The sequence below is a fragment of the Periophthalmus magnuspinnatus genome, chromosome 20 (assembly GCF_009829125.3).
Source record: "Periophthalmus magnuspinnatus isolate fPerMag1 chromosome 20, fPerMag1.2.pri, whole genome shotgun sequence".
Lineage (NCBI taxonomy): Eukaryota > Metazoa > Chordata > Actinopteri > Gobiiformes > Gobiidae > Periophthalmus > Periophthalmus magnuspinnatus.
Window position 1 is genome coordinate 7,583,606 of NC_047145.1, and position 22,946 is coordinate 7,606,551.

Below are 22,946 nucleotides of genomic sequence, written 5' to 3' on the forward strand. Positions count from 1 at the left end.
AATCTTGGAGTAATAATGGACTCAGACTTGAACTTTAACAGCCGCATCAAATCAATCACATCTGCAGCTTTTTTTGAGAATCACAGATCTATATGAAACCAAATCCTGTGTAACTACAACAAAACTAACTTATATCTTCATTGAAACTGTAGTAGTACATGTTGAGATGAGCGAGCGGTACCTGTGTGCTCGTATTTGTGTCGCAGCAGGGAGCTACTCTTCTGGAAGATCTTGTCACAGAGGTCGCAGGCGTACAGGCCGCTCTCGCTCTTCTTCATCTTCTTACGGGACGGTCCACAGTCTGAGTCGGGTTCGTCTGCAGCAGAGAGGCCCTCTGAGTCTGCACGTTCCTCCTGCAACACAGCACACGGTACATCAGGGACAGGAGGGGCAACAAGATAGTTTTATTCATGTAATGTAATGTCATTTATTTTTAAATGTATTTATTTATTTTTTTTTTTTAAAGTTCACAGGTTTTATACTAAGACCCCATGGAGGCAAAATATTTTTGTGTTTGCAGAGAAAATTACTGCCTAAATAATTGTAGCATTTTGTGATATAACTATTAAATACAACCATTCAAATTTGTGTTTAATTTTGCAGCCCTATAATACATATGGCACTTTGAATAACTCATATCTCTCTATTATTTCAACCCATAATATCTGCCAGTCCAATAAGAAAACTATGACTACTGCTACTACTACAACAAATACTACTATTTCTACTGTTACTGCTACTACTACTACCGCTACTACCACTGCTGCTGTTACTACTGCTGAAAGATGATTTAGTGCTATTACTTTACTTATCAAAACTAGAAAATTGTCTGTAATAAATTTATATAATAAATATTTGCCAGTCCAGTATGAAAACTACTACTACTACAACTACTACTACTACTACTACTAAAACTGGTGCTGCTACTAGTACTAGAAGCTCAACTACTACTACTTGAAAACATGATTTTGTGACTTTACTTCTGAATTTGAAAATGTTATTCTGAATTCGAATCGTTTTTATCTCATCATATTTGTCTAATGTCATAAAATGTACCAAATGATGTATTTCAATTATAATAAAAATTCTTATTCTGTATTTAATTAATTGTAAAACTTTTTTCAATATGATGGGACTGGCTGTGAGGTGTATTAAAAGTGTCATATTTCTCTAGTGTCATAAAATGTTAGAACTGATTGATTTGGGGTTAAAAGATCTTTGAAATCTTGTCCTTTTTAAAACAATTGCTCTTGTGAGAATCCCCTCACCTCCTGAACGCCAATTATAATATACGACACGCCAGACGGGACTCATTGCAGCACTATTTCCTCCCGTCTCCGGCGGACTAATCCTTCTTCCTCTCATCGATAAGTACCTCGGCTCTATCTGCGGCTATCTGTGCAGGTAATATTAGAGAGAGCATAAATATGTCGACCGGGCGTTTAACAGCGCGCCATAATGCTACCGCAATACATCAGCGCGGACAGAGGAGGCGCTCAAACGCATCGATCACTGCACCTTTTACCGGCCCGTACAATGAACTACTATTAAGCCTGATCATTTTTACAAAGAGGGAAATTGTGGCGTGCTTCTATGAGTTATCGATCGGGTTTGGGGAGGATTTCAACTATCTGTCACGGTGCAGCGCTTGTGAACAATAAGAAAGTAATGATGTGAAACAGGTCGCGTGATGGATTGGGGTTCGAATGCGTTGGGATACCACTCCTGGCAGTCAAGATGGCCGCCGTGTTTGTTTAATGCTGCCGGTGATGATGGAATGTGGAAAGAGGAGAGATGGGAACAGAGATGCTAAAATGGTGTTTACGTGCAGTAGTGTGAACCACAGCAGAGCAGTATTTCTCACTAATGTAAAGGGGTAGGCATAACTTGTTCATCTGCCTATTCCTATTTTATATTGCTTTGTATAATATTATGTTGCTAAGGTCCTGTTTCTGTCAGAAGATTTACTTATTTTTGTACATGTGAAAAAAATTGAATAAAGTGGAAAAGTCTTGTAGTCCTAATTCAGCCTTCTTGTAGTAAACTGACTTAGTAAATCATGGTATACACATTTCTGTTTTCAATAGTCACATTTATAGAGTGCTTTTCTACCTTCAAGGCTCAAAGATATTCACATCAATGAACCACTCACCCATTCACACACACATTCATACACCAGTGTATACAGACAATGGGGGCAAGGTGGTTAAGTGTCTTGCCCAAAGACACAATGACAGCATTCATCTGTCTGTGGGTCAGTGGATCTGACCACTCCACCACTGATATTGTGATTTTTTTATGAAAAAAATTCTAATAAAAAGAAGTACTAAAATAAATAAATAAATACTTAATATGAGTACCTTTATGCCGTTGAGCTGGATGGCGGCCTCGTGCGTCTCCGTCCCCGCGGGGCTGGTGGCTGCAGAGCTGTAGGAGTAGGCGAGCTGTGGGATGAGGATGGTCCTTTTGCTGGAGCCCAGAGCCCTCAGACACTGTACACTACTCTGTTCCGCCAGGGCCACCAGAGCGGGCAGCTGGGTGCTCACCAGGTGCACGGGTGCGGCGCTGCTTTGGCTGGCATACACCCCACACAGAGCCTCCTTCTTCAGACAGCTCAGGTTCAGAGGCTCGTCGGGCACACTGGAGGAGGAGGGGCTGGTAGTTTTGGCGGGCTCCTTCTCTGAGCTGGACTTAGGCAGGGACAGGTCCAGGGGCGCGTCTGTGCCCTGTGGCTGTGAGGTGGTGAGACAGCCGGCCGTGAGGTTGAGGGGGGAGGGAGAGGCAGGGGAACTATGGTTGGCCTCTGCTGGGGTGGCCTCGGAGGGACTGTCCTGGTTGACTGAGGGACTCATCACAACCGTATCCTTCCCTGGAACTAGAGATACCACACTGTCCTCCTCCTCAGAGGGTGGGGTAGGTGCTCCTAGTGCCCCCTGCTGCATCTTATCAAACCACTTCTTTACCACATGCTCGGGCAGGCTGACCGAGTCGGAGATCTTGGCCAGCTCCTCCTCAGTGGGCTCTGCATTCAGGGCATAGTAGGCTTTGAGCAGAGACAGCAGGTTCTTGGGTTGGCTGCAGAGTGTTCCCTCGGACAGCAGGGCGGCGATGGTGGACTCGGGCTTGTCTAGGCCATTGAGTCTCTTGGCGTGTTTGAGAGCATGCAGAGCCTCCAGCCCAGCAGGACAGTGGTCACAGAGCAGACAGTTCTTGGTCTTCTCCCCCTCCTCCTTCACCTCCCGCAGCCCTCTCACTGTCAGGTCCTCAGGCAGCTTCTCACCGGGGGACATGGGCTCCTTCTTCAGGTTCTGTGGGGCCACCTGAGCTTGTGTCGGATCCAGGCTGTAGTTGATGATGATCTTGGCGTTGCCGTCCTGTCCCACGATGGGCAGGCTGATGGCAGACAGGAGCTGCTGTGTGGGGGCAGAGGGGTGCAGAGTGGTGGAGGTGAAGCCTGGAGCCTGGCCTTTGCTCTCCAGGACCTGTCTGATCACGTTCCCGTCCACAGCCACTTTGAGTGCATTCTGCAGGTCTGCGATGTTGATGCTGATGGGAGACACCAGCCCCACCGTGGGCAGGACCACCGCCTGCACCGTGCCCTGGAGTGGAGCCGCTGCACCACCATTCAACACCCCAGCACAGGGAGCCATCACAGCGGGCTTGTACTCATAGTCGGCGGGCTCGGCTTTTATCTGGGTGATGGGCAGCTGCTCCTGGAGGGGTTTGTGGTCTCTGGTCTGTGCCCGGAGCGAGGATGGGGATGAAGGCAGGGCGGCCGGGGGTCCTTGGGCTTTGGGGCGGGGCCGGCCATTCACTGACACCACGCTGATGCACTTCTTACTGCTGATGTGGGAGCTGTAGGAGCCCGAGTGGGAGAAGCGTTTCTTGCAGTGGGAGCATTCGTATGGCTTCTCACCTGGAGCGGAGCACACACACATGTACACAGGGCCATTAGCGAAGCAGGCTAACGAGCAGCTACAGCTGCTAATGCACGTCAATGATGCTCCAGGCAGAGGAACAGCCCCCGGGAGAGGCCCCTGTCTAAGTGTGTCCCATCAGGCAGAGGAAACACTATTATGGAGCATTAAGAACACACACTATGGACTCCACATTAGGCAGATGTTTAGTGCAAGGAGCCAGACCAAATATTACACATCTATTATACCCCTCTGTTTGTACACAATGCATTATGGACTTACATGTTACTAGCAGGAGGAACTGTGTATAAAACATTTATCGTCATTACTTGAATGGTTTCAATCCAATGGAAATTCTTATTCATTTTTTTTTTTTTTTTACTAATCAGTTCTCAGTTAGTTTTGGGTTGGTCCTGATTTTGACTTTATTTACATAAAGAGATTTACATTCTCATAATTTTGCAATAATTAATAGTAATATACAACACACTTGTTAGTTCTTTTCCATTAAAATACATTCATGAAATTCTTATTCATCAGTGTGTGACATCTGTCAGGCCACAAAAGAAGGTGCACCCCAGCTAAGTAAGGTCCATACTTTTCCTTTTTCTTTTACATGTTATTTGATTGTGAATTGATTAAATTACTACTACTTCTTGATTTATTAAATGTCTATGGATTTTTTGATGAGTCATGGTAAAACTAAAAATTAATTAAAGTGAATGCAGTGGACAGAGAGCTCTGGTTGATGTCCCTGAAATGTCAAACACAAATGAGGTGAATACTAACGCAAATTTTTGTGGTAAAATATATATTAAAGTAAAGCTACAAACTATAGGGTGGTCTATCAGGGCGATTGTGTCTTAGTCGACCAGAATTCGTCGACTAATTTATTTAAGGATTTATCTGGGAAAACAGAAGAAAGGAGAAGAGAGTGAGTCAAAAGGCTGATTAAACACATGATTTACAAGTTTAATCTTTATATAGTTTTAAATATGAATATATTTTTTGTAATACTTTTTTCTGCTTAAATAGTTGTTTTTACATGAACTGCCATGTAGTTCTGTGAGTGCAGTTTGGGTCAGATACATAGAGATATGTAACAGTTTTGAGAGCTTTTTCCACACTGCCTTTTTAGGCGACTAATCAACAGTTGACAGATTTGACTTTTGGCTTTTTCTATACATATTTATTTATTTTAATAGAAGTTAACATTAGCTTTGAGACACAGTGAGCTAGCCACGGCCCCGCTGTTTAAATATATGTATATTTGTTGTCTTTGCACAGAATCCTGTGTTCCTGATGGTTCTCACATGCCCTTTAGTGCCCCCTGCTGGTTTGGTTCAAGTATAGTGGTAAACTGTGTGGTGACCCACGGGAGGAGGAGTCTTGGAGGTTAGCCCCGCCCCCTCACTCACCGCTGTGAATGCGGAGATGCTCCTTCAGGTGGTGCTTGTATTTGAAGGCCTTCCCACACTCAGTGCACTTGAATTTACGGTTCCCTGCAGACTGTGTGATGTGCCTCTGTCAGGGGAAGAGAGGGGAGATGAAGGGGTAGAGAGGGAAGAGAGAAGGGAGAAAGGTGGGAGTGAGAGGAGGAAGGAGGAGACAAAGGGGAAAAAAAACAGGGTGATCGCGAAAGAAGAGAGGGAAGAAAGGGAGAGAGTAGAGAGTTGGGGAAAAGGGGAATAAAGTATGAGAGAGGTGTGAGAAATAGGTGAGGGAGGGGAGAGAAAGAGAGAGAGAGAGAGAGAGAGAGAGAGAGAGAGAGAGAGAGAAAAGACCATCAGTAAAAACACAACCTTTGAACTCTTCTAAATCATGTCACAACGTCATTGATCAATATGAGTACAAGGTCATGTTTATTTGTGGAGTGATAAAAAGTACTGCTCCTCTGGTCTCACACTGCACTGGCCTTTACTGCATCTACAATCAGAGGGCACAGAGTAGACAAAAATTCTCAACATAAAGCTTTTGTCACTTGTAGACTTACTCACAGAGGGAAGAGTAACCAAAACAAAACTACTGTTAGTTCAATAAAAAAAATATTACTCAAGTTGGAGTAAAGGTATGCTGCAAGAAAAGTACATTTTCTTTAAAAAGTTACTCAAGTGAATGTAACTAGGTAAATGTAACTAAGTACCACACACCTCTGTCTACAATCCAGGATCAACCATATGCAATTCTTACATCTGATTTCCCACAGAACCACCAGAGACGAGAGGTCAGTGAATAAGGACATATCATTTAGGAGCACTTATGCGTCAGTCTTTAGTTACCTTTGTACAGCAAATGAGTTGGAGCTAATGAAGGCTTAAGATGAACTACTCACTGCCAAATAATTACAAAAATAGCCCCAAATCAATATGGAGTTATTGATCCGAAGGCAAAGTCCTGTCTCTAAGCATAAACTGTGCCAAAAGTGCAGGACAGAACAGCTGTGGAGTCTAAAAGTGCCAGGTTAAAGTCCATATGATGAGTTTTCATGTTTTTCTACTTCTGACTTGGTTTGGTGGGATAACACCTGTGTGAAATTACATTCTATTGTCTAAATAAAGAGTGTTTTTAATTATCATCGTCGTATCGGAATCGGTATTAAGTATCAAGTCTGTTCCTTAGTATTGAAATCGAGTTTTAAATTTTAGTATTGTGACAACGCTGGTTCTCATATTGTCACTTTAGATTCTTAAACCTTAATGAAATATCAGATTATGTTTTTATCGCTGCCATAAGAGAGTACATAATGAGAGTTTTGCTCACGATTAACACAGTGAGGTTTAATTAGCGTTATTAACATGACCGCACAGAGTTTGAGAGTGGAGCAGAGGCTGTGGTGCAGAGCAGACTGCTGACTCAGGCCTGGACACACTTTATGAATGGCCCGAGTGCAGCCGACCGCTCTCTAAACAGCCTTTGGATTTGAGCTAGGTCTACAAACACGGGGTGGCAGAAAACAAGGAGAGAGCAAATAAAAAAATTTTAATATATTTTTTAAACTTAAAGGTCCACTGTAACTTTCCTGCCACCTGCTTATCTCTAGGCCTGTTACAATAATTACTACTATACAATATATGAAAGCTGGAACAATATTTTTTTGGGGTCAATATTTATCGTGTGTACTTTTTTGGCACTACTGGGAAGTTTTTGCTTATTTTTGGCAATATAATCAAATTTAAGCCGTAACTTCTATGACTCATCACAAATACAAAGTACTTAAGTGTTTCATTCTGCTGTTTATTTATTGCAGCTCATGATTTTTAATAACATTGTACATTTAGAATAGTTTTTGTGGTTTAAATCCGCTCTTGGGTTATTGTGTCAGTGGCATAAATTTGTTTCAATATTATCGTTTATTGTCTATATTTACTTCAGCGATATATCAAACTTCAAAATGTGTTATCGTGACAGGTCTACTTGTCTCCATGGAGATTTTTGCCATGGAGTTTTGCCTGGAATGTTCCATAGTATGACATTAAACTTATCTATCTCCATGGAGACAAGCAGGCAAGGCAACCAGACCAAATCAGATCTGTGGAGAGGCAATACTGCTTAAGTAAGAATGCACGTTTTTCAAGGGTTTTGCAATATAAACACTATTTGAATAAATGTATTAATAATAATAACCGCATAGAGAGAAGCAGATGGCCAACCCTCAACCACAAATGTTACATAGTACATCTTTTATTGCAAGAATAGGCCTAAATACGCTGCTAAATTATACAGTCTGCTATAAAAGTTAGCTAATTTGGCTGTACTTAGAAGAACAATTTGGGATTTGCGATTTTTCTGATATTAGATTTGGGATTTATGTTTTAATAATAGGATTTTGTTCAAAGTTCACATTTTAAACAAGTTCAGAAGAATCGACAAAAAGACTGAAATATGAACTGGCAAACTAATACCAGAATCACATTTTAAAACATGTTTGTGCAGATCTAAACTACGCAGTTAGCACTTTTATGCAGAATAACACAGGAGATTTTGTTGTTTGTGGAAGAAATGATGGTGGTTCAAAAACTGCAGCCTTTGCAATTTAGATTCTATTGAGATGAATCTTTTCTGTGCTGTATGACTGGCTCTGTACCTGGTCGCGCCCGGCCTTGTGCGCGCTCATGTGTCTCTCGAGCTGGGCGCGGTGGGAGAAGCTGTAGGTGCACTCGGGGCAGGGGTACGAGTCCTCGCTCTTTTCGTGCCGGTACTTGATGTGTTCTTTGAGGGAGCTGTACCTCTTGTAGCCCCGCGCGCAGTACGGACAGGTCAGCAGCTGGGAGAAGGAGTCTGGGGTGCCTGTGTGGGACAGAAAGGAAGTACAGAGTCAGCGTAGGGTTCCAGATATTCACACAGAAACAAGTTTTACAAAAAAAGCCCAAAACTGGTAAACCGAGCTTCACATAAATAAGCCGAAAAAAGAAACAATTAGTTGAATGTTTTGTCTTTGCTTAGTGAGCTTTGCATATTTAATCACATATTTAAAGACAGTATGTAACTTTCTGGGGGTGGCAGGTCATGTTTCCACTGAAATAGAAAGTTAAAGCCATACCGTGGAAGACTATAGCCAAAGGAACTAAATTTCCATGCAAACAAGCAAGAAGAGGCCCTCCTCCAGGCCAAATAAGAATCAGATTTGTGAAGATGCTCCTCACAATAGGGACACATGTTTTTCCAAGTTTTTCAACAAAAATGAATTGTATTTTAGGGTGCGTTCACATTTAGACAAAGACTCCATCAAAACTAGGACTATACCCAGACTTAAACCTGGACGACACTACATGAACAGAACGAACAGGACCAAACCGAGTCGACATCGGGACTAAACTGGGCTCAAACAGGGTGTGATTTAGTCATTCCTGGGTCTGTTAATATGACACAAAATTGAAACAAATCTAAAAATCACCTCTTTCATGACATGAAAGTGCCAGAACAAGCCAGAAAAAACACAAAAATATAAAAAATTTCCAAAAAATACAATCCAAAAAAGTTGGTATGCAGTAGCGGACTTGGCAACCTGCAGGTTAAGCTCAAAATGAGAGGTGGACACAGGAGGGAACAGGAGCAGGGGCTGGGTGAAGGGAGGGGGGTGTGAGTTGAGGGGGTGTGGGGGGGCTTTGAAGTCCCACATCTGTCACACTGTCACCCTTCTGTTACTTTAGCAATCAGTGACAGCCCCCTCCTCTCCCGCCCTCCCTCCCGCAGGTAAACAGCAGCCAGGTAGACAAATGGCAGCGAGCTGATTGGTCGGGAGCGGTAACACCTTCCCGTTTCCACAAATGGTGCAGGTTTACACGAGCAACAGTCAGACAGGCACTCAGCTACTCAAACATGTGCTCTAACATTGCTACAACTTTTACATTAGTGATTAAATGCTTGTAAATTCTGTTTTTGTTTCATTTTTACCTGCCCAGTAATAACAGAGATAGCCACAAACTATAAAACTTTAAAATCTTACTTGTCCACTGCCTACTTTGAACTGCTATGGGCTCCTTAGAGTCTTTTGAGCTCATGCAACGCTATGCAGACTACTGTTAAGTCAATGAGTCTTATTAGGGCTGCACAATATATCGCAAAAATATCAATATTTCAATATGCAATAACCGATATCGCAAGAAATAAATATATCAGAAGAACATAAAGTTATTCATTCAGTTACTGTTCCTGGAAAGTAAAATGGACAAAAAGGCAGATAGTAGTCATGATTTTCTTTAAGTTCTACATTAGACTTTGGTTGGTCTTGGTTTTTATTTTGACCCAATTTGACTCATAAACGAAGGCATCAGCATTTTTTGTTATATTTCAAAATTTTCGATTATGCTGTATAGTGTGTATGATTACATTTATCAAATTAGAAGTAATAAAGAAGAAAAGTAATAAATTCAATATGAGATTAGGCCTCAGTTGACTCTGGGCCCTGAGCTCAAAAAGTTCAAGAACCCTGCCCTGTTTTTGATAGGATATTGCATTACACAGACCTTACAGTAAATCAGATAACATTGGTTGTAAGCAAAGGATTCATACTGTTATATAGTGACATTACAAATTTACACACTGAAAATTCTTATGTTAAAACCTTAATAATAATCCACGCTGTTTCTTGAATTCGTCTAACAGCGGTGTAAAAAGTCAGGAAAAACTACATGGGAACAAATTTGTAAACTGAATAATTGAATCAGTTTTTATTGATACTTTGCGGTGACATCATGCTGGGTGTGTTCTCTATGTATGTCTATGGTGGAATGTTCAGATGTTACTATGGTGACACAATGCCCACATTAGCAAACACTGTCAGAAAAGTTTTAAAATAGTCTGAATACTCAAAACTACAAAATGGATTTAAACAACACATTTTCAGGAGACTGTGGTCAATGAGAGCGTTCAAGGTTCTGTTTAGGAGTTTGATTTTCAACAAACAGGTGAGCAAAACTAACTGAACCTGTTGGCTAATGCTAGCTAGCTATTGACTTTTTATGTGTGAGAGACTTGTTTAAGAGCATAAATCACCTATTGTAGTTCCAGCAAAGTCAGCACTTTCTGGTCAGATTGTGTTAAACCAAAGCTCAGATTAAAGTCTAATTTGAGTAACAGAGCTTCAGGCAGAGTAGAGCCTCCAGTTAGTTTCACACTTCCAGGGAATGTTGATGACATCAGATGCAAAGTATTAGTTTATTGCTATAACTAACTCTAAGCACACTGAAGCTAGCTACTGGCTAACACCAAATTCAAATAGATTTGAATGAGATCATTGTCATCAGGTAAACCTCTGATTGGTCAAGAGCATTTCCCTCTTTAATAAATCTTGCAGTCATTAAATATTTCCAATTTATATTCTTCTCATGGAGGTAGTCCAGAAAATGGCCATTGCACGTGACAGGAGTGGAGCTGCTGAGCACTGAGCTCCCACACAGGTGAAGCATTGGTGTTAACAGGTGATGTATTAGGCCGGCAGGTGAGGCCTGGGGCTGGGAACATGTGCACTTATCGGCAGGTATCACACGGATGTGACTAATTTACCCAGGTGCTGCCCATTGCCCCTCCTTACACTGCTGTGGTGAGGGGTAGGTATGGCCAAGAGCCAGCTGGGACAGGAAACGGTGAGGGAGAGGGTGAGGGAGGGGGTGAGGGAGGGGAGGGCAGAAGTGACAGCAGGTAGAGGTGTCACTTCACACATGGGGAGAGGAAGGAGCAGGAGACTATTAGCATCTGACATGAAGCTGCTAATTATGGGCTTTAGCTGTTACAAAGCTCAGGGAAAAGGTCATATGGCACTGTATGTCATCTCCTCTATCACAAGTACTGTCAAAAAACCCAAACATGCACAATACATCAAATCCTCCTAAGACCCATACACTGCAGAAGTGGACAGAGGGAGTGTGATGTCACCCATAGCATTTGGATCCAGCCAAACAAACCCAAGCGAGGCTAGTAGTTATAGTGGCTAATCTGGATCCGATTTCCAAATTTGGAATTTTGAGCATGTGTATCATAGCAACCAAAGAGCCAATCAAGAGCAATGTCTTTGAAGGTACTTGCCACTTCCCGCCCACACTGCTGGTTTGGCAGGGGGTGGGTGCTTAGCAACGCTGTCAATCGTGGGAGGGACCTTTGTGAAAGAAGGCACCTGATTGGTCTGTTAATGTTCATGTCAGCAGCTACAGAGAGAGGGGCGGCCATTTTTCAATAGGTTAATTGGAGCCAGAATCACTCCCATGCTCACTTGCTTTTTAGACCGCGGTGTCTAGCAGGCTAGCTATGTGAATTTATACCAAGGGTGTCCAAACTATGGCTTGGGGGCCAAATGCAGCCTCAGGCCAATTTTTTGCTGATGAATTGGCCCACATTGTCCTGGGAAGTACTTTTTATTGCTATTTTTAAATAGTCTACCTTTGTCACTTAAACAAATAAACATGTTGATGTTATGCAGATCTGCTATTAAAGCTCTAACACTGAATTAACAGTATTGTCCATCAGTCTGTGGCCCTCCATATTGTCTCTGTTTTAGTATGCGCCTCTCCATGAAAAAAGTTTGGACACCCCTGATCTGTTAAGTCTATGCCCTGCACTGTGGCACCACTGCTCCTGACAAGTTGCCCCAGTGGCAGTGGCATATTCAAATTTTCATTGGTTTAACATTAGACTAACTAATCTGAGATGGGACAACAGATTCTGGTCCATAGCGAGTGTTGTGGTACCGTTCTCATCGGGCCCCGGGGCCTCGGGAGTCCCCAGCCTGGGCAGCTCGTCCTCAGGGGCCTCTGGGTAGATGACGGCTGTGTCTCCCTGCTGCAGCATCTCCTCTACCAGGGCATCTGTGCTACGCTCGTCCTCTGGCTCAGACAGTGGCTCTTCTTTCACTGCACACAAACAAGGCAATGGAGGTTAGGTTTTTATATCTATACCAACTGTATTACCCTCCTGCCTCTGTCTACATGCAGGGCAGAAGTTCCAATACTGGGGACACGGCCTGGGAGACGTGTGTGTGTGGGAAATTAAGCAGCAACCTATTGATGACAATACTTTTTCTTTTATGACTTGAAACATATTTAAAAATGCATTACAGGTTACATGTTAATTGCCTCATCCAGCTAAATGTAACAACAATCAAATTATGGATTATTATTGCAATTGCAATTAAATTTACTATTTGTGTTTGCATAATAGGATTCTGGGTTAACATTTTAAACACCTCCAGAAGAATTCACTCTGGAGAAACTCAGACAGACACAAAAATGTATTTGTAAGGTTTATTGAATGAGTTATCTTTGGAGCTCAGACCCCAACAGAAGACATTACGATGAAGGACGTGGCCAGTTAGATGACGTTTAGGAGATGTCTTCCCCCCCCCGAGTCTGGTAGAGTTGAGGCTGAGGAGAGGAGAAGGGACGATAAGAGGATGAGACGCCAAGGGGATGCTGGGGAGGAGGTGGGGCACGGCACAAACTGGATTGGCCGTGCATTTACTGTGGGATTTAAAATGGGCAGATTTGACGCTGATTGGATGAAGAAGAGGTGCAGCAAGCAGCGGGGAGAAGTAATTGGTGTGAGTTGATGAAGGCTAAGGAGCAGGTAAACTCTGGCGAATCAGTGAGGTAGATGGGAGCACAGTTAAGGTTCTCCAGGCTGAATCTAGCTAGCTAGCTCTAATTGACAAAAACAACAGACAAACTAATATAAGAATCACATTGTACAGATCCAAACTACGGGGATAGCATTTTTTATGTAGAGTAAGACAGAAGGTTTTGTTGTTTGTGAAGGAGATTATGATACTTTAAAAATTGCAGCCTTTGCGATTTGCTAATTTTAATTTTATTGTGATTAATGTTGCAGCCGTATAATACAAATAAATATCCCCAAATGGTCCCTGTCCCTTGTTTACACAGTTATACTAGTACAGCAGTGTCTCCATCCCTGTATGTAAACACAAAGACTTAGGGACTATCGATCAGCTGTTCCACCCTGCTCCCTCTCCTCTGTGCAGCCATGAAACCTGATAATCCAATAATGGCCCACACACACAACAAACAGGCTGGATGGCTCTGTGCTCTGGATGCTAGCCTGTACAATGGGCTGATCATTAGCATCAAAGGCCAGGGTCTGTGCTGCGAGGGGCGGGGGCTGAGGGCTCTCACTCAGGCTCTGTGGTGTCGCTCCTTTCACCGTGTTAGGTAAGCTCCTCTCGGCCGTAATTAGCCTGTGATTCTTCAGACCGAGCCATTGTGCTTAATGATAGCGTGTTTGGAGAGCACTGTCCAAAACACGCGGCGGCTAAATGAACAGGAGAAAGTGGCACCAGGGTTGTTAATTCGCAGTGAAAGAGACATAGAGGGACGTGGTGTTAATAAGTGGAGAGTACATTAAGCGCAAGTAAATGATGAAATATGTGCTTTTGAGAAGCTGTGGTAGTATCATCGGTTACATGAATCCATGGAAACTGCCTTTTCTGTAATTGTCAGGACAACCTACCGGTACTGTGTTTGCCTCTCAAACAATCAGGTCATCCATATAATGCACTTTGTTTACACCGCAGCAGCAGAATCATCAGCCTCCTCAGCAGCACAAAAAATATTGTTTCAGTTTATAAAATTACTTTAATACCTTCTTTAGTCCCTTATAAACTTGCCTTTTATGATGATTATTTGTAATTATTTATGTTTTGATTTGTCTGATTTTAATGTCTTTCTTATTCTGTAAAGTACTTTGAATTACCTTGTGTATGAATTGTGCTATACAAATAAACTTGCCTTGCCTTGCCTACTACAGTCATAACTTAGCTCAGAACCTCCCGAATTCACTCACTGAGCTGCAGAGGCTGCACTAGCTCTGATTAATGATTGGATGCTGATGCTGGTGTTTAGATAGTGACGATTCAGATCACAGAGAGTCCTTTTAGGTTTAAACCAACTCATTCTGCTTTCTGATTGGATAATTGTCTTGAGAACCAAAATAGCAAACTTTAGAATAAATAAATGGGCCATTAATATGTCCAATGTTTGTGTATTTAAGAACAAATGAGTATTACAGTTGTATCAGTAAAAGTTATATTTGATTTGAACATGTTTACCTCGTATCTGGGAACACAGTTAGGTTGTGTTTATGAAATATAAAACCTAAATCTTTAATATACAGTAGATGGCCATTTTTACTTTATTTTCAAAATTGAATCTAAAATAGTGATTGATCAATGCGAGGAAATTTTATGCCATTATGCGCACTACAATCAAATAAATGCAAAGTTATATGGTAAATCATTATGTCATTCATTTCTAATTCTTGTAGTTACAGTTATGATCAAACGTAACACTCAAACATCCTTACAGCAGCTAAAAACAGAAGAAACACAAAACACAACGGTGTGAGACAAATGAGAGAGACATCTCAGTCTGACAGCAGCGTCAGAGCTCTCTCTGCATGTAACATATCCACCATCTCTCCTGATGACTTCATCTAACCAGAGCTAATCACCACAGACCCACACAGGAAGTGCAACTACAGTATGGACTCTCTCTTTTCTCTCTCCATCTTCTCTCGCTTCCTCCCTCTCATTACCTCACCTCTCCTCCTCCCTTACTCTTTTGCCCTGCCTTCCCCTCTCCCTCTCTCTCCTTCTCACCCCCTTCCACTTGCTTTTACTCCTCTCTCTCTCCCTTTCCCTCCCTCCTCTCTCCCACATTCCCTCTCTTTCCCTCCCTCTCTCTCTCTCACTCCATCTCTCCATCTGTGCACTTCCTGAACCCGGTGCAGGAAACCAGAGTAGTGTGTCAGTGTATGAGCCCTCTCTCTTCCTCTTCGGGCCCATAGGTGGTGTATTATCAGAGGGAATGATTACGAGGTTCTCCAGCTAAAAGCAAAGTGGAGAGCTGTTGACCAGGTTTGAGGATCGATAGGAGCTGCCTGGGGAACAGAGAAGCGAAACCAGCAGAGATAAAAGTTCAGGGGCATATGAGGTTTTTATATCACCAAACAGAAAGCAAGACGCACATGCAGAGGTGTGTGGTCATTTTCATTTATCTCTGGCCTTTGTCAATTCAAGGTTGCCACAGGGAAACAGATGCCTAACCACATTTTATATTATGACTGGTAATGACAATACGGGTGAGGTGTCGAGCCCAAAGACACAACAGCATGCACCTGAGTGATACCATATATACAAATAAACAGACAAAACCATAGGGGATCAAACTGAGCATCCCTGTAAATGAAGAACTAGTATTTGAATATGAAGTATGGAAAAAGTGTAACACCAAGCAGCATTCTGAAGACCATCGGTGTGGGGATAAACCAGTGTGAATGGTGTTTGAAAACTCCGCTCTGGACTCTGGGAGTTGCAAAAAGCTCTTATAAGGTAAGTGAGGAATAAACACTGTAAACCAAAGTGAAGCAGTTCTTTTTTTAATGATTTTAAGATAGTAAAAATCAGGTACAGTGCCTTTAAATTCCCCCAATTAGAGATGAATGCTTCTCTTTGAATTTGACTTTACTGTGTACTACAGTTGTTACGATGCAAACATTTCAAACTTGACTAAGGAATAGACCGATTTGGATACCACAATTATAATAAAAGCATTCTAAAGCTATTCCCGATAGGTTCATTTCTGTCCAGTAAATGTGACTTATTTTGTATCAATACTTGCTCAAATGAGTACGTAGTTTCAATACATCTGCTACTGTGTACATAGCTTGGGCCTTCTCAGCATAACCCCTTCTTAGCATACAGTTTTTTCATAGCTCAGTACTGTACATTTCCTGAAACTTCATCCAAATATGGGTACTTTTTAGCTATTCTAACATACAAAAACAACTGCTACTACACTGGTAAACTGTTTAGCCCACACTGTATAAAGTTGTAGTCGAGTAGCGTTCCTGAACATTCCATCCGGAGCGCTGTGTTTTGAGGGAAGGGGCCAGCTGTGTTCTGTCCGAGTCAGAACAGGTGTAGCCCTCCATGACTCACTCTGAATTCCCATGATCCTCCGGGCTTCCTCTGGAGCACCTTAACAAAGCCCCAACAATACAAGCCGGCTCATTGGTTGCTATGGTTTCAGAGGATTTGAAGAGGGCCGGGGATACTGGACAACCCCGCTGCGTGTGAGTGTGTCCGCATGTGCGCGTAGACAGATATGTATCACATTGTGGGGACTGAAATCAGTACACACATCACAGGGACAAAAATCAGGTCCCTATGTAAATCCGTTGTTATTCTATCAACAACGTGATTTTAAATTAAAGTGGCAGATTTTTATGATTTTCAAAAATTAATCAAAATTACATTGTTAAATTCAAAATTTTGTGGGATTATTTATTTATTTTATTTATTTTTATCACGTCCCATTGAGATTACGTCTATAATAAAAAAGTTAGGCACAAAACATGCAATAAACACTTTTTTTTTAACCACGGAAACATTAATTCAACAAAATGAAGACATTTTCATGTATTTTTATCTAAAGTGGACCTATTCTGCAAAATCTACTTTTTTGAGCTTTTAACTGTTATAATTGTTTCCTTTCTTTTTTTGCTCTTGAAGTTGTATTTAGAGTGATTCATGCATGTTCAAGACGCCACTGTTCTGATTTTACTCCATTTTCACTGTCACCTGTACATGCCCACTGCTCTGTACTTCCTTCTCCAATTTCATTTTTTTAATAGGTGATACATGCAGGATTCAGCACCATCACATAGCCATTTATGTACAAATGAAATCTGCTACTCACTAGTGTGATCTGCAGCTATCCATAGAATAGACAGCATGCAGCGCTTTGTTGTAATGGCCTTTACGGCAACATCAGCTCCCACTGGGCACAGCCGTTTGCTAATGCGGAAGTGAGTAGACTTGTTTATTTTATTAAGTCGTTAGATGACTATTGCGATTTAAAATGTGCACGTTATAGCATAATGATCCTTGGGTGTCATAGATTATAACTATACAGCGGACACAAGCACAATAGGTCTACTTTAACAACCTATTACTAGATCAACAAGATAATTTAAAGATCAGATTCAAATAGGTTAAGGTTAGAGTTTAGGCAAGTAATGACTATGCAAGGTTCAGATGAGTCTAGCAAATGAATGTCAGTTAATGTAATGTCCTCAAAAAGCATGGCAACCAAACGTGTGTGTGTGTGTTGTGTGTGTGTTAGCGTGTACGTGGCTAGCAGGAGCAGCAGGTGCTAGCTAAGGCGCTCAGAGGAATGTACAGAGGGTCGGGGTGTTTGGGGGGGCCGGTGTTCTCCCATGACCTCACTCGAATTCACATTTCACAACTTTAATCTGCTGGATCTGACACAATACTTTTACAGTTCTTTGGTGAATAAACATGAAATCTAAACTCTTCAACATTGCAACACAGAAATATGTACCAGTATTCCAGAATATGTAGTTCTCAAGGACTTTAACACATAAACATCTACTACAAAAATGACTAGCCTCTTTGCATTAGTATTTGTTTTGTTCCTTAATGTTAAAGGGCCCATACTACGCTATTTCCGGATCTATGTACGGTAATAATGTTGTTTCCTCATCAAAAACATACCTGAAGTTTTGTGTTTATTCACTCACACATGTTTAACACACAAACCCTGCATACATAGGCTGAGTTCTCCTCTCAAATGGAAAACACTCTGTTCCACCTTGTGATGTCATGTGGTGATACAGGAAGTGCTCCACTGTGTTTTTAAACTACATACACCTTCACGAGAATCATTTGGATCATTTCAGCCCTGGAATTGCCAATCTCTCCTAAACTAAAGGTAAAAGTAGCTGTTAACTTGAAAACTACTATATGACATAACGAGGTGGAACAGAGCATTTTGAGCTTTAGAGATGTAGACAGACTAATAATCAAACATGTGAATGAAACAAAGCACAACTCCAGGTATCTTTTTGATGAGATAACACCATTATAACATGGCTTACAGCTCATAAGAATCAATTGAGCCTAACATAGAACCTTTAAGCTCTTCTTTCACTGCCCAGTGGATATTTAAAGTCCCACTATGTAACATTTCTGCTGCAGAGTCCACAACCTGCTTCAATTTCAATTTATCACCACAACAGTTATTTCACAAGGCTTCACAAAAATGTCAATTTAACAACAGAAACAGTTATAAAATCAAACAACAATGAAACCCGCTTGTCTCCATGGAGATATTTATGCTCCATCTGAAATATTCCACACTATGGCATTATCTATATTGCGTTTATTCAATTATAATCTGACTTTGAGTGTGTAGGTCTCTCAAGCAAACAAATGTGATTCAAATCTTGAGGTTAAAGTCTAGCAGACAAACCTGATGTGCTGTGTAACGCGCTGTTGTTTGGAGTGTGTTTTGTATAAAGCGTGTCAAAGTGCAGCCACACCTCCAGGCCAGAGTGTGGAGTATGTGTGAAGTGAGTCCCTCTGGAGCCCAGGCCCTGAGTCCAGGAGCGAGCTGAGGTCTGGGGCTGAGGTCTGAGGCGGAGGAGCTGCTCTGAGTCAGGTTGGTATGTGAACCAGGCAACACCGCGCAGGAACACCTCCGCTACAACGTATGGAGAGTGGATTACACACAACACCTACGTGATGATAGCAAAATGTCACAGTCTTCAAATGTATGGGGGAAGCACTGTTTTACAAAGAAATTACTAAACAAATTAACCTGATAATAATTTTTGGGGGGGTTTATTTGGCTCTGTGCACAACAAGCGCCTGGCAACCTCACTGTTGGCGTCACTATGTCCTGTCCAATTGTACCTCCATGGAATTTTTGCTGAGTCACGCTAAAATGTATAAATATTTGAAGATTAGGCAGTGGACCGGGAGCTGGGGGTGGATGTCACTGACAGCACGTTACAAATGAGCAGAGGTGGACACTGTTTACAAAGGGAGATGTTTGTCTCAATGCTAAGGCTAATGCTAATTTTGAGACATAATAAATATCAAAATTATGCCAAAAATTGAAGTAATCTACATATAAAAAGAATCAGGTAGTCTTTACTTGAATTAATTTTAATTAATTTTATATTTGAATCTTTGAATAAAATATTAGCTTTAACTCTGAGACACATTAACCTAGCTAACATGCTACTGTGCATAGCCTATTAGGTCCATAAACTTCCTGGTGCGCTATGGAAATTTTCGGGCAGAGGATTGACTATTTGCTTGTTTCCATAGAGATGTTCCTCAGAATGGCATTAAGATAATCTAAGCAGGTAATGCTGCAAAGCCAAGTTACAGGTCATATCTGTGGAGAGGTGACCTTGCTCATAGTAAGATCGCATATGTTCGGTATTTTTCAGCAATTTAATAAATGCATGATAAGAGGTAGAACATGTACAACATTTCCTCATACTAACAAGGGGTACAGTACAGCTCAGACCACCCACACGTCTCCCCCCTCTCTCTGCACGCCTCTGCAAAATGATACCGTCCCGTGCCGTGATCCACTTCCTGTCCTGGCTGACCTCTGACCCCGGCGCTTCCTGCTATCGTGCGTCCACACCGCAGATGTTATCGCGCGCTGCATCCGGGACATTATTCTGATAAACCACCCCTCTCCACCCCCCCAGAGCCCTCTCTATCTCTGTCCCTCCACACTGTCCCAAAACTGGAGGATTCACTTACTCTGGGCCTGTCTCTGTCCAGCTCTGTGCACTTCTACACTGTATTTCTGGTCCCACATGGAAAGATTTTAATACAGATATTTTAGTTTTTTTAGAGTTACTTTTACTTGAGTTAACAGTAGTAAACATTACATCCGTACATGTTTAGTAGTGTCAGGTCTTTCTTGCTAATGTCTCCTCTACGTCTATTGTTTCGCATGAGTCTCTTCAAAAAGACACATCAAATGCACTAAGGTCTGTCATGATGACTATGATATTGACTTATTGTTCCATACATGACAGACACAGTCATTTTTGGGGTCAGTATTTATCGTAGGGACTTTTTTCTCTGTGCTAGTGGGAAGAGTTTTGTTGTTTTTCTGCACTACGGTAGATCTGAGCTGTAGAGGGTTGAATAAATAATTTCTATGAGTCATTACAGATCAGGGACATCAAACACATTTTCACCAAGGGCCATGTCTGCAAAATGGTCGCTCTCAAAGGGCCACATGTAAAATAAATTTAACAACTTTTTTAACTTATTCATTTACTGTCTCTGTATTTATTTCTTATTCAAGTAAAAAAAAATATTACATATACATTTCCATAGATGTAAAAATATGGCTGTGCAACTGTATCTCCTGATAAACTGACATTTTAATACAGTCAGACAGTTAATTCATCTTGTTATGGGCACATAAAATGACGTGGGGGGCCACATTTAGCCCTGGGGCCCTGAGTTTGACACATGTTATAGATGCAAACTAACTAGTAAAGTATTTCATTCTGCTGTTTATTTATTGTAACTCAAGTTTGTTCTTTTAAAAACAATATTTCACATGTACATTAGTGTTTTGGAGGTTAAGGGTTATTGTGTCAGTGGCATAAATTTGTTTGCAGTGGGGCAACTTTTTTCCCCCTTGATATGGGAACTTATATATTAAAATCCACTCAAAAATTCCACTCATTTCTAGTAACGTTAGTTTTAATAGTTTGTTGCTTTTCCCCTGACAAAGTCCTCCTCTTTGCTGTCCACGGAGCAGCCGCATGGATTCCTCTGGAGCCCCATCCATCATCATTATGTCATAGGCTCGTCCTCAGTGCCAGAGGCTGCATGTGAACACACTGAGCCTACAGCACAGCGCTCAGCTCGGGCTCGTCCAGGGCGACATGGTTCCACACCGGTCCACCCAGGCTTAGCTCTCATTTAGGCCAGAGATATGAATCCACAGTATATCCAAGCACTGCTCCACCCTGTACCCTATCAGATTTAATCAGACTCTACAAGTCAGAGAGGGAGAGAGAAGGGAGGGAGACAGATGAAGAGGGAGGGAGAAAGATGGGGAGAGAGGGAAGAGACAGTGAGAGAGAGAGAGGGAGAGATAGTGAAAGAGCTATTAATCTGGCTCTCATTGAAAACGATCAGGGAAAGTTTAATAATTTAATGTAATTGGTTGAAGTGTCATAACAGCAGAACAAGCCAAGAAATCAAACTTGTTATATCTAGTATAGCAAAACATATTCAGAGGATTCATCTTGCAGTGTTTAAGTAGTAATTAGGGACACACCGATCCAGTTTATTCAGTCCCAATGCTGATATTGATACTTTTCCTTTAAGTATACCTGTTATTAACCGAAAATGCTACTTTTTTCATTAAAACACAGTTAAATTATTACACAAGAGATCCAAAAGTGTTATGTGACTGTTCCGTATCCTTCAAATAACTTCTGAACAGCTTTGTATGGATATCGGCTGAAACGATATCATGGGACCGATACCTGATCCAACACATTTTTCAGTATTGACGGTGACACTTTATACTAATATCAGTGTTGGTGCAAAATAGTAGTGAGTGTATTTTGTGTAGTAAGTTAAAAGTTATTTTACATCTCGTGTGTTGCTTAGAGAAAATGACAGGTAAAAGGGGTCCAAAATGAGCCTGTGTTCTAACTCCTCCACTTGTTTTAAAGAGCAGAGAAACTTCTCTCTTTTAGTGTAGTGCCAGGCTGCAGAGAGGCGAGTGAGAGGGGCTGTGATAACATGTAATCAGGACTGCTCCATACGAAACAGAAACTGTGTAAAGAGAGGAGAGGGGGAAGAGGGAAAAAGGAGGAGAGAGGAGAGTGAGGGACAGAGAGAAGGAGGAGATAGAGCAGTAGAAAGGGAGAGAAGGAGGGAGAAAAGAGGGAGAGGCGAGCAAGGTAGAGAAGCAGAGAAGGAGGGAGTGAGAGAGAAGGAGAGATGTAGAGGGGGTAGAGGGGAGAAGAGAGGAGAGAGGGGAAAGAGGAGAGGGGAGAGAGAGGAAAGAGAGGAGCGGGGAGGAGGAGAGTAGGATTGGTGGGTGAGTCCAGGGAAAGGCTTTCATTTGGATCCTTCTGAGCTGCAGGACGAGAAGATTAGAGGGTGGTGTCCCGGGATGAAGGCGGCTCCAGAAGGCAGTGCAGGGAGAGAGGGAGGGAGGGAAAGAGGGAAGGAGAATGATGGAGAGAGATGTAGAGAGGCAAGGAGAGAGGGAGGAAGACAGGGAGGAAAAAAGGGATAAAGGCAAAAAAAGGAGGGAGAAAGCGAGAGGTATAGGAGAGGGATAGAGGGGGGAAAGAGGGAGGAAGAGATAAAGGGAAAGTGGGGGAGAAAGTGGGAGAGAGGGAAGAGCGAGTGGGAGATGGTAGATAGAGAGAGAGGGAGGAAGGGAGAAAGGTGAGGGAGGAGGTAGATAGAGGAGGAGGGAGAGAGAAAGAGAGAGGGCGAAAGGGAGGGAGAAATGGAGGTAGGGGGAGCAGAAAGGAGAGAGGGACCGAGGGGAACAGGGAGGAAGAGAGGAAGGAGAGAGAGAAAGAGAGGCAGAGAGAAGAGCACAGAAAGGGGGTTAGAGAGGGAGAGGAAGAGAGAGCGAGGGAGAGAACACACTGCTGTTTGATATATGACAAGAAGAGGAGAGAAAAGAGTGGAGAGAGAGGTGT

At 42.1% G+C, this 22,946-nt stretch overlaps 1 protein-coding gene across 1 annotated transcript in view; it reads right to left on the reverse strand.

The window, feature by feature from the left end:
- The window catches only part of zeb1b (zinc finger E-box binding homeobox 1b), an 87,228-nt gene that overhangs the window by 6,272 nt on the left and 58,010 nt on the right, over positions 1–22,946 (reverse strand). The window contains exons 3-7 of the mRNA XM_033985691.2: positions 12,101–12,262; positions 8,002–8,204; positions 5,336–5,441; positions 2,361–3,916; positions 182–353 (exon numbers count right to left, since the gene is read on the reverse strand). Coding sequence (XP_033841582.1) covers positions 182–353; positions 2,361–3,916; positions 5,336–5,441; positions 8,002–8,204; positions 12,101–12,262 — 2,199 coding nt within the window. The remainder of the gene's footprint in view (positions 1–181; positions 354–2,360; positions 3,917–5,335; positions 5,442–8,001; positions 8,205–12,100; positions 12,263–22,946) is intronic.